The sequence below is a fragment of the Suricata suricatta genome, chromosome 16 (assembly GCF_006229205.1).
Source record: "Suricata suricatta isolate VVHF042 chromosome 16, meerkat_22Aug2017_6uvM2_HiC, whole genome shotgun sequence".
NCBI lineage: Eukaryota > Metazoa > Chordata > Mammalia > Carnivora > Herpestidae > Suricata > Suricata suricatta.
The window spans coordinates 1,547,660-1,559,349 of NC_043715.1; the positions used below are offsets into that span (position 1 = coordinate 1,547,660).

The 11,690-nt window shown below is 61.0% G+C and overlaps 1 protein-coding gene across 1 annotated transcript in view; it reads left to right on the top strand.

Moving 5' to 3' along the window:
• CA5A (carbonic anhydrase 5A) overlaps positions 1 to 11,690 on the top strand; it is a 24,497-nt gene that overhangs the window by 1,429 nt on the left and 11,378 nt on the right. Inside the window, exon 2 of the mRNA XM_029926096.1 lies at positions 3,447 to 3,644. Coding sequence (XP_029781956.1) covers positions 3,447 to 3,644 — 198 coding nt within the window. The remainder of the gene's footprint in view (positions 1 to 3,446; positions 3,645 to 11,690) is intronic.

An 11,690-nucleotide genomic window follows, 5' to 3' on the forward strand; every position in this document is an offset into this window, starting at 1 on the left:
TGTTACTGTCACGGGGGTCCGTCACGGGGACGCCCCTGTACTTAACCATTTCCTTTTTGGGGAGCCTGACGTGGTTTCTGATCTTTAACTATTGCCGGCCACACCCTCACCCCCGTGCCGGGACAGAGGGACGTTTTTGTGTCAAGGGCCGTGGTCTTCAAACTGCTTTGAGGGGAACCCCAGGGTCCTCGAGAACGCCGTGTGGGACATTCCCTCTGCCGAAGGAAGGCGGGAGCTCCCTGAGGGGTTTGTGCCTCCGGGTCACCGTGCTGTGCTTCGGTGTTTGGCGGGACATTTCCTTTGGGGGAAAAGAGTTGTTACTAAAAACACCCGCCCCCCTTATCTGGAGCCCCTCGGATTCTCGAAAGAAGGTATGGAACTTTACAGAGACCGTAAACACACAGAGCGACAGCAAGTTTAATTTCTAAATTTGGCACAGAGATGAACAGAACTTACAATAAAAGGGAACTGAAACATCGTAGTCAGAGTGACGTAAACGTGGCCTCACCGCACCGCACTCACCTCCCTGCACACGTGAGGGATAAAGCAGCAGTGAGGAGAAGCGGGTGAGTGACCGAGCGTCAGGCCGTCAGTGACCTGACAGCACTCAGAAGGACGGCCGCGCTTGACCGCCAGTCGCTGAAACTGCAGACAGAGTAACCACGGATAAGGGGACCTCCGTGTGACTCCAAGTCACTGGTGGTTCTGCCTAGAGGGACGGCTAACAGTGCTATAAAATGTCCCGGAATCATCTCAATGGCGTGTTCTCTGGCCACGCTCCGGGACCCACCGGAGCTACCTTGCACCGATGGGGTGCGTCTCTTCCCCTGCCTAGTTTGGTGACATCTGTGCCGGCGGGAGCATCACACCCTGGCCGTGGCCAACGCGGCCCACGCGGGCCCCCGGGGACAGCTGGGTGCTAACGCCTACCGCCAGCCAGCCAAGCGAGAGGGCACCTCTGGCTCCTGCGTCCGCAGGCCTCCTGGAGTGGCTCGGCCGGGCTGCAGGGCGGGACCAGACCTGTTCTGTGCGTCCTTCCCAGCATTTGGGCAGGGGCTTGGCCCACGGCAGGAGCGCGGTAAGTCCCTGTTGAGTCAGCAAACAGGAGATACTGTATTACTTTTATTACTTCCCGTCCGACACCTGCGTTAGTGAAGACAAGACTTACTTGCTGCGTAGCCCTCGCCACGGAGGGACACGACACGGCCCCGCCAGGGACCAGCCCTGCAAGCCCATTCCGGATCCAGGCAGCCTCGCCTCATGCTCGTGGCCATGAGCAACACCCTTGCATGGGGGATGGACACTGTGTCCGCGTGGTCGGCAGCCCCTTTGTGCGGCTCAGTAACCTGAACACACCCGCTCTCTTCCACACCACGCACTGCCACGTCAGGGGCTGAGTTCAGCCTCCGTGCGGCAGGAGGGCCACCTCTGTGACACCCAAGTTCCACCCACATGTCGGGCTGTGACAGCACCGCGGGCGATCCCCGCCTCCACACAGGGAGGACGGAGGCGAGGGTGGATCCCGAGGTGGCCTGTGTGTTAGGTGTGCCTTCCCCTCAGACACAGTCACGACGTGTGCCTGCTCAGTGGGGCTTCGGGGCGAGAACAGACCGCGGGCGACCAGGGCTGTGGAAGGGAATCAGGAGAAAGGACACACGGACGAAATCCCAGGCAATTACCCTGGCTCCTGAGCCTGTTGTCATCCCCCATGATGACAAGGAGAAGGCCGGCCGAGCTCAGGAACCGCCCGCAGAGCACGGTCATCGTGTTAGAGCACAGAAAGGGACACTGCGTGACAGGTGACAGTGTCTTTGCTGGACGGTGGGGCTCGAGCAGGAGCTAACACACATTCTGTGCGCCATCTCCCCTCATCTTGGCAAACCTGCTGCTGCTATACCCACAGACGGGGAAACTGAGTCTGGGGCAGGGAGAAGGTACACCACCCGCGAGCATTAGGGTGACGCAGAGAGTGGGTCAGGAGGGCTAGTTATCCGGCCCACAAACCTGTCTCTCTGCGCACAACATCTCTGCATTTCAACGCTGGGAAATGTCACCTGACAGCAGCGTTTTCATCCTGCCTTGGAAGAGGTCAAGATCTGGCAACAGGGGGCTCGCTCTCCCTCTAGCTGCTGCCCTGCTCTGCCACGTCCTCCGCGCCCTGCGGCCCCCCAGCCCTGGGGGGAGGGTCGAGTCACCTGACTGAGCAGCCCAACCCTGGTCAGGCAGGGAGGGTACAGCCAAGCCCCTGCCTGCCACAGCGGCCCTGCTTCTGTGATGATTCCCAGAGAATCCGTGATTCCCGGAGCCAGATCTCTCCCTGGAGGCTGCTTCTCCCCCACAGGTGGCCCCATGGCCATCTCCCGTCGGTGCCTCTCGGACGCTTCCTCACCTCCACCCTCCAGCTTCTGGCTCTGTGCCGCCCCCAGCCCACTCTCAGAACTACGTGTCAGTTGTTGGGTTTTAATTTTTGTATTTACAGGATTTTCTTTTTTCTTTTTGTCCCTTTTTTTCCCCTTCCAAATCTTTATTTAAATTCTAGTTAGTTAACATGTAGTGTAGTACTGGTTCCAGGAGTAGAATTCAGTGATTCATCACTTACATATAACACCCAGTGCTCATCCTGACATGTGCCCTCCAGACCCACCCACCTCCTCCAGCCCCCCTAGCCCATCCTCACCCACCCGCCTCCTCCATCAGACCCCGGTTTGCTCTTTATCGTTCAGAGTCTCTTGTGGTTTGTTTCCCGTGTTCCTCACTCCCCCGTATGTCCATCAGTTCTGTTTAGGGAAGGCGGACGCCTGAATGTGATGGTGGGATTTCAGGCCTTAGGCAGCCATTGGTGGAAGGGCTTGGGGAGTCGTCCTCAAGGGTCAACAAAGAAAAAAAAAAATCCTACAGGGCCTGGAGGCAGCCCACAGAGCAGGAACCTCAAGGGCGTAATTTTCTTGCGCCTGGAGTAGCTGCACCTGCTCGTAGGAGAGGTTGAAGGATACGGTGTGAAGCCTCGGCTGGGAAGGGGTCCTAAGCCGCTCCGCGCGACCGCCCCCTTCCGGCCAGCCGCCCTCCTCGCCTGAGGTCACACCACCCGCAGAAACCAGACTGCTCACCTTCACCCTCCCACCCTGACCCCGAGCCTCAGTGGGCTGCAGCCCCAGGGGAGGCGCACGGACTTCCTGTGACCACACTGTGATGCTGACCACGGACTGAAACCAAATCAGTGCTGTGCGGGAAAGCCGGTTTGGGGGGGATGGTTCAGAGAGGAGATGGAGCAAGGGCCCCACGGGCAGGGCCCGGGGTTGAGCTGCTGGGCATCTGGTGGCCCCCGGGCTCCGTGTTGGGCCAGCTTCCGGAGGCCTGGCTCTGAGTTTGTGCCTCAGCCGCCTCCCCTGAGGCGCTAGTCACTCCACGCATCAGCAGAGGCCTCCCCTTCCTTCTCTCTGCCCCAGGGCACCCACTCTGGAAGGGCCCGGTCTCTGTGCCAGGGGGCACCCGGCAGTCCCCCATCAACATCCGCCGAAGGGACAGCATCTACGACCCCAGGCTGAAGCCTCTCCAGGTCTCCTATGCCGCCGACAGCTGCCTCTGCGTCTGGAACACTGGCTACTTCTTCCAGGTGGAATTTGACGACTGCACAGAGGGGTCAGGTGAGCCGGGCCGGGCCTGTCACAGCCGAGAGCAGGGCTAGGGGCCGGGCAGGGGAGGAGCCCGGAGCTCTGCTGACGCACGGTGTCTGCGGGCAAAGAACAGAGGCGTCTCGGGGCAGGGAGGCGAGGCTCATTTTAAGGACGGTGATGCCCACGCCCGACTCTCGCACAGCCTTACTGCACATCCCAGGGGCTGGTCGGGAGGACACGATAAGCCAGTGGAAACGCACACAGACAGCAGGTCACAGAGAAGGACAGAGCAGGTGGGGGAGAGGCGAGGTAGGGGCGGGGCCTGAGAGCAGAGGAAGAACGACGAGGCTGGGCATCCAGAGCCGAGTGCCCGATTCTTGCCCAGAGGACGCCCAGCGGCTGTGAGGCCCAGGGGGTGCAGCAGGGACCCAGCAGGAGGCTGGCGGCCAGAACACAGGGGAGGCGGTGAGGGCCTGACCGTCACATCCGGCCCTGCGGGTCTTAGCAGCTGCAGAGGGCCCAGTGTGAACCCAAGGCCAGCACCCTCGCCAGGTTCGGGTGGAGGGTCCATGAGGCCTGGGAAGGTCCCGTTGGCCCTGCTTTCCGTCGGGACCACTGCTGGCTTCTGCCTGGCCTTCCTTCAGCACCTGCGGGTGTCATTGTGAACCTGGTTTGTGCCGCACACCTGTCTTCCTTCTGGGAGGGGGCTGTACATTCGGCAGAGGGCACTGCCCGGCCAGCCCCCAGTGGAAACGCGCGGCAGTGGGCCTCTCACGGCTGCCCTGGTGGACGTGACTTCCCACGTGCTGTCACCGCTCTTGCCCGGGGGACTCGGCGTGTCCCGTGCGGCTCCCTCGAGAGAGGACTCTGGGGGCCGGTGCCTTTTCAAAGATTTTGCTTGCGTCATTTTGCTGCATAAACCTTGGCTGTGTGTAGGGCTCTGTGCTGAGTCTTGGGAACCTGCCCAGGGAGTCTTTGAACCTGGAGACCCCCGGCCGGGCCCCTAGCCCCAGGTCCTTGGTGGGCCACCCCTCAGGCCATCCCCGAGGAAGCCGGCCCGGGAGGCAGGACCTCTAGTTCACACTGGGCATCACGGTGCTCGGTGAACTCAGGGATGGGCAGCAAATGAGAAGTTGAGAAAGCACATGACCCTCCGTTCCTCCCCCGGGAGGGGGTCGGGGTGACTGCCTCCAAGGCTGCTGCGGGAAGAAGGGAGGCCACCCTGGGAGGCGCTCAGCGTTGCACAGCGTCACACGGACCAGCTCCCGACACAGGCTGCTGCCACCCGCTCTGGCTGCTGACCCGGAGTCCACCTTCCTACGTCACCGGCCGCAGACACCGGAGCGTGAGCTGCATCGTGGGCTTGCCCTTGCGCGGGGCACACGGGCAGGTGCCGAGTCGTTGGAGCCGAGCGCCCGCCCTAGAGCTGTCAACCTGCTCCCACAATCACCATCACCGGGAGGCGCCAGCCCTGCATCCTGTCTGACTCCTGCGCTCCTGCTTCCGCCAGCAAACTCTGCTGATTCTGTGTCACCCGACTGTGAGTGGAGGCCCAGCCTCCTGAGGCCGCCTCCGATGGATGGAGAGGCGGCAGGGCCGGGGCCTTGCCCCCTGCCGGCCCGGGGAAGCGCTTCTCGGACAGTGGAGCTCACCTTTCCAGGGGTCTCTTCCTTCGCCTCGCAGGTAGGAAGGACCTGGCTCTCCTGAGCAGCTGCCTGTGCGCCGGAGCTGCTCACAGCTGCCGCGGGCTGGTCTTCACCGTGACCCTCAAGCACGCCTCTCCCAGGGGCCGGAACGCCAACTCTGGCCCGGGTCCACACAGAGGAACTTCTGGGAAGGGTATGAGGGGCTCAAAGGAGAGCCGGGAAGTGCTTTCTCAGACCCTAGAAGGCGTCGGAGCTGCCCAGGCACCATGTGCCGACTTGGTCTCTGTCCCCGCTGGTCTCTTCAAGCCCGGCTTCCCAAGGAGCAGCTAAGATTGGACTTTCAGGTTCAATGTGCTTTGTACCATTTAAAAAAATTTTTATGCAGCAACTTTATTTTTTTAAACAAATTTTTTAATGTTTATTTTTGAGAAACAGACAGAGCATGAGCAGGGAAGAGGGAGAGAGAGAGAGGGAGACACACAATCCGAAGCAGCTCCGGGCTCCAAACTGTCAGCACAGAGCCTGACACGGGGCTGGAACTCAAGATCCGTGAGATCATGACCTGAGTTGAAGTCAGATGCTTCACCACTGAGCCCTCCAGGCACCTCCGTTATCTTTAAGTAAACTCTACCTGAAATGTGGAGCCTGAACGCACGACTCCAAGATAAAAAGCCCCGTGCTTTACTTACGGAGACGGCCAGGTGCCCCTTATGCACCAACTTTAAAAGACTGAATAAAGAATAATAGTTCTGAGCTTTGAATTGCTTGGCTAATAGTTGTGTGAATATACGAATCATTTTAAGAAAAACAGACAACAGGATGAGTTACTCTAGAATTCATACTCCTCCCACATAATTTTTATGCATAGTTGTGGGTCTTACTGATGTCTATGTAACAGATTTATTTTTCTCTCAATCATAAAATTCGAAAAGCTTTGAAGGTCACTAGGACTTTTGCCTGTGTGTTGTAATTTTGACAGAAGCCCTTCCGACTCCCAGGGGAGGGGGTGTGGCGGCTGAGCGTGGCACCTGCTCAGGGGCTGCTCCGCAGCGCTCCGGGACTGCTGACCCACAGCCTCCCCATGACCACGTGCTCCGGCAGCAGTGGCCCCAGGGCCTTGATGCCGCTTCCAGAAGGTGGAAGGTTTGCCGTGCAGACAAGCGAGTGCCCATTTTAAAAAGCACCTCCCTCGTGAAGAGCAGCGCGGCTGACGCGACCCTGGTCTCCTCAAGGACAAACAGAGGCCCAGAGACGGGGCTCATTCGAGGTCGAGCAGCGGTGAGTGGAGGGTCAGGTTCAGTTCCCGCCGCTTGGGAAGCCCACAGGGAGTCATCGCTCTGCCGGTTACTGGGCCTCTCTCCTTGCCAGGACTGTGCCCGCAGAAACTTGAGTTGCTCCTCGCGATTGCAGAGATGGGTGCTGGCTCCCATTTGACAGACAAGAAAATTGAGGCTCAGAGACATTCATGGCCCGAAGTCACAGAGCCTCAGACGGATTCTCTGCTCTCCGAAGAAGGGAATTCATGCCATGACCACTCTGTGGAAAAAGTCTGCACCCAGCATCCACAGAGATCAGGCGAGGAGCCTTGGGCGCTGACCCCACAAGGTACCGGGCTCGGGGTCAGTCCCCACAGGGCCAGCAGCTGCTCTGGGTGCCAGCCACGCCCGTGTGCAGTGGGAGGGCCCGGGGGGCCTGGGTTACCCACCCCTCACGCCCGACTCCCCTGACAGGTGGAGGAGGGACATCTCTGTGGTGCTTCAAGGGTAAAGTTGTTGCTGTTATTTTTGTCTGGGCGTCTAACAGCGTGTGGGGTGTGGGCTCTGGCTGTTCCTGGATCCTCCGGGGGGGGGGGGTTGGGCTCAGACTGTGGCCGGCACACTAGGCTGTCACAGATCTTAATTAGCCCAGAATCACAAATCAAAGCCTCCTCTTGGTCAAGAAGTTCAACCTCTTGAATTTTTACCCAAAGTGTAACTCACAGAACTGGGTATGGCCAGCCCCTCCAGCCTCTCTCTGCTTCCGGGATCTGCCCAGGGGCGGGCGAGCGACTCTGATCAGATGCTGAGCGCCAGAGTCCCCTGGGGGGTGCCGGAAGTGCATCCCTTTCCGCCCGTGTTGTGCAGGGGCAGCTGGGGGCTGAGCACAGCCAAGAGGTGGGGAGAACTTGAGGCCTGAAGCCGTTGTTGGAGCCTCTAAGCGCAGCTCTGCCTGAGGCCAAACCAGCCCCTGGACCAATACATCTTTTTTTTTTTTTTTTTTTTTTTTTTGCTTAAGTCAGTTTGATTAATGATCATTCTGCCCCTTGTTTCCAAGAGCCCTGATACAGAACAGAGCTGAGAGAGAAGACACGGAAGGGAGGGAGTCACCTGGGGACCAGCGGCTACCCGCCTCTCGCTTTCTGCTTAAATGCAATGCAGGGGCAGCCAGGGTCCCTGAGGCCCAAACGCACTTGACCCCCAGAGGTGGGCGGACAGAGCACGGGCTTGAAGGCTCCAGGCCCGGCCTCGGGGAAGCAGAGCCCAGGTGAGCCTGGCTAGTGCGGAGCCAGGAAGGGCTTGGCATCCGGCCTTCCTGGGCTCGGGGCAAGGACAGGAAGCCCCTGTCCCCGATGTAAATTCTCGAGTACAGCCGGCCTCAGTCTCCAACAGTCACTGATCCCTGGTGGGGAAGAGACAGTCACCTCCCAGGAGCCGGCTCGTCCGCCCCCCGCGTCCCTGTCCCAGGCCCTCCTCCCTCCGGGGCCCTGCTGCCTCTGGGCTCCCCGGGCTCTCTGAGCCCGGCCTTCTCTGTACTGGCTGAGCCTGGTGCACGTGGCAGGATCTCAACTCAAACCGGCCTAATCAAAGAAGAGGAGACCTATGGGCTCAGATCCTGAAAAGCCCAGGGTGTGGCCGAGTCAGGTGGTGGAGGGAGCACGGAAGGAAGGGAAGGGAAGGGGGAAGGAACCTGCACCCTCCCGGGGGGGCTCTGCTTGCCCCCGGTGGGTCACCACAGGCCGGCCATTCCCCAGGGGAGCACAGGTGGCGTCTGGCTCACCCCCCTGATTGAGGGTTTGGAGGGACAGCGCCCCTGCCCGGCAATCCCAGCAGCCCCGGGCGCGGGGCTGATCCCCAAAACCGAGGTGGTTGCGGAGCCCGTCACGGGGGCCGAGGGGGAGGGGGCCCACCCTGCAGCAAGGTGCCGTGCCCAGAAGTGAGGGCGGTCGGGGCTGGGAGGCACGCTCCGTGCTATGCCATGGGGCCCAGCATACTTGCTCTTGGCCCTGCACTGACCGCCGCCACCCCAGATTCAGGTGGCCGTCCGCGTCCAGGACTTTTGCGCCCTGATGCAGCCAGGCCTGTGCACTGACCTGGGTCTGACCCTCACTTTCTGGCTTCTGCACCTGCTTCTCAATCTGATTCAAAGCGACTCACTCCCCCCCCAAACTGGCCACAGACCGAAGGAATTTTCTGGGTGTCTCTCCCTGGCCATATAAATTACTAGATAATTCCCCTGTGGCTCGTGTCCACACAGGCCAATCTGGTTTTACTTTACTTGTCATTTTCCCAAAAACCCAGTTTCCTTTCTCTCTCTCCTACTCGGTTTCACATGCCCCACGCCCCACCCCCAGCTCGATCCCCAGGCTTGCTCTCCATGTCCACCTCTCCCGCCGTCTTTGCTCACTGCCACTGAACTGGGAACTGCCAGGAGCAAAGGAAATGAAGAACGCGGCTGAAGATTGGCGCGCAGTAAAACACATTTGCGGCAAGAAAATGAGAAAAAGGAGAGACTCCCATAACTGGAAAAAAAAACACTGGATAGACGGCAAGGAAGTACCTCGCGAGTCGGAGAGGCGGTGAGCGGGCCAGGCACTGGGTGCAGAGTAATTCTGCAGGCTCTGTGCCCACGCAGGGCCGGTCACGCAGACCGGTGCCTGCCAGAAAGGCAGGGAGAAGCATACCCAGGAGGCCGCGGACATTTTCCGTCAGCGTGGAAGGCTCCAGCAGTTTTTTCCAGAGAGCAAGGAATACAACAAGCACTTGGAGATTAGCGCCAGCCAGGGGTGATGAGTAACAGAGGTGGAGACGGCGGGGCATTCCAAGGGCTGGAGAAGCAGCCAGGGCCAAGGGGGCTGGTGCAGGGGCGCTGGAGGGAGAGAGCTCCTTAGGAGGGGAGGGAAGGAGGGAGGGAAGCAGGCAAAGGCAGACTCCCCTCCCGCACACACTGCCTTGCCCAGGAAGCCCCCTCCCTCCGGTCCCGAAGGGCCATCCTCTGAGGGGCTGACATCTGGCTGACAGTCCACCAGACGGGCCAACGGCCGTTCCCAAACCCCTCACCCTGCTCCCCACCCACAGGAAAGGGGCCAGTGCTCTGTGGCCTTGCAGGGTGGAGCCTGACGCCAGGCGCCCAGGTGCCCGGCTGCCCTGTCCCTGCGTAGGGGAGTGGCGGGGGGCAGACCTCAGAGGGAAAATCGCCTCTGTCCCACACACTAGATGGGTCTCCTGTGTGGGCTCCGCCGCATCTCTGCACCCAGAGGCCACCCACGCATTCCTGAGAAGCAGGAAGGGTACAGCGTGGGGGTGAGGGTCCCGCTGTGGGGCCGAAAGAGAGAGACAGACGGGGAGAGAGAGAGAGAGAGCGAGAGAGAGAAGGGTGCAGGGCATGTCAGCATCACTAGCATGTCACCTCCACTCTTGACCCTGGGTCCTCTCTGAGCCTCAGTCTCCTCCTCTGTAAAGGGAAGGTCTGCCTGGCTGAGAGGGATTCAGGAAGGCTCTGGAAGCTATGGGAGCTGAATTAGCAGTTTGATGACAGTTGTTGCCTTTGTTCAGAGCGAGGCTCTGGCCACGTGCTCTTCCACCGCCTTCCACTGGAGGGAGCGCGGAGAAGGCAGAGGAGCGGCTGCGGGCCAGGCGGGGTCTCCCTTTCTCTGACCAGGGAGGACTCCCCGTGCTGGCGTGACCCACTCAACCCGCAGGGGGGGAACGGGGAACTGGGAACTGCCGGCGGGGAGGCCCCTCCTGACGTGTGCGTGGCTGCGGGCAGGCCCCTCGCTTGCAAGGACAGGACGTGCACCCGGAGGCCCCTTCCAACAGCAGAGTGAATTTTAAGTCACTTGTGAAGTGGGGCCCATGACAGCCTTTTATCCCCTAAATGACAGTGGGTGACCACCGCCGGTGCCAAGGGGTCCCCCCAGGCCCGGGTCCTTGAGCACGAGTCTGCTCACCACCGGGATCGGCACCCGGTGCACACAGCAGCCCAGTCCGTGGGGATCGTCGGGTGCGGGTAGAGAAGCTGCCTTGAGTCCCATCAGCTGAAACGGAGCTGGCTGGGATCCGGGGCGCCCTCCGGGGAAGGCAGGCGGGAGACGGGGCCCGGAGTCGGTCAGGGACGCGGCAGCAGGGACCGCTCTGCCACCTCTGTGTCCCCGGCACCGGTCCATTCGGGACCCTCCCCCGGCCGCATCAGCGAGGCGCCTGGAGGGAGGTGGGCATCCCTGGGTCCAAGCTTCTGCCCGGGGTGGGGGGACGCTCGGAAGGGCATCCTGGGCCCCACGAGGAGGCGTGTGGCTGCACCGACCACAGTCTCGCCTTGATGGAGGTGAAATGACCTGGGGCAGCTATTCTGTCCGGCACAGCGGCAGGCTGTCTGTCTGGTTCCTGAAACTGTGTCTTTCCACCTTCCTTGTTTATCTGCCGTCTTCCCTCGGGTCCAGGGCTCGGGTGTCGTCTTGGAGGTCAGGTGCAGTGGGGCTCTCCGGGCTCAGAGCCTGTGGTTCTCAGTGGGAATGAGGGCCCCTCCCTGCATCCCTCCAGACCACCAGCCCCTCCGGCTTGGGAACAGATCACGGGCCCAGGGGCTGAGGATGCCCCCAGCCATCGTGGGAAGTCTGAGACCCCATCTGGTCCGACCCTCCCGACCTGTGGGTCCATCATGGCCTCGTCCTTGGGTCCAGGGCAGCTGTCTGACAAAAGGCTCCCATTAAGAGGCATCGGCCTAGAAACGGGGGGGGGGGTCCTCGTGGGGCCGTCCCCAGTCCCTGTCACACCCTAATGCCCGGCGCTGACTCTGCTTCTGCCCACTCCCGCTCTGCCCAAGAAGCCAGGCTGTGCGTCTGTGGCGGAGAGGACCTGCCATGCTCTCCCGCACCGTCTGGACCAGGACTCTGCCAGCCTGGTGATGCTAAGGGCCCGAGACGCCGTCCCCGCTCGCAAGGAGACCTCCAGTAGGGACATACAGGGAAAGGGGAATTGGAAAGGGAACAGGGGTGCGGAGTGCAAGCCCCCGCCTGTCCCATGCCCCTCCCCAGGGGCACCCCTCCAGGGATGCTGCCTGGCCCTCAGACAGGGCAGTGGAGGGAGGGGTGTGTGGGAATCGGATTTCTCAAGGTGGAAGAGGTCAGTTGTAGTGAGTATGCAGGGGGGGGAGGAGGAGGGGAGACTGTCTGGGA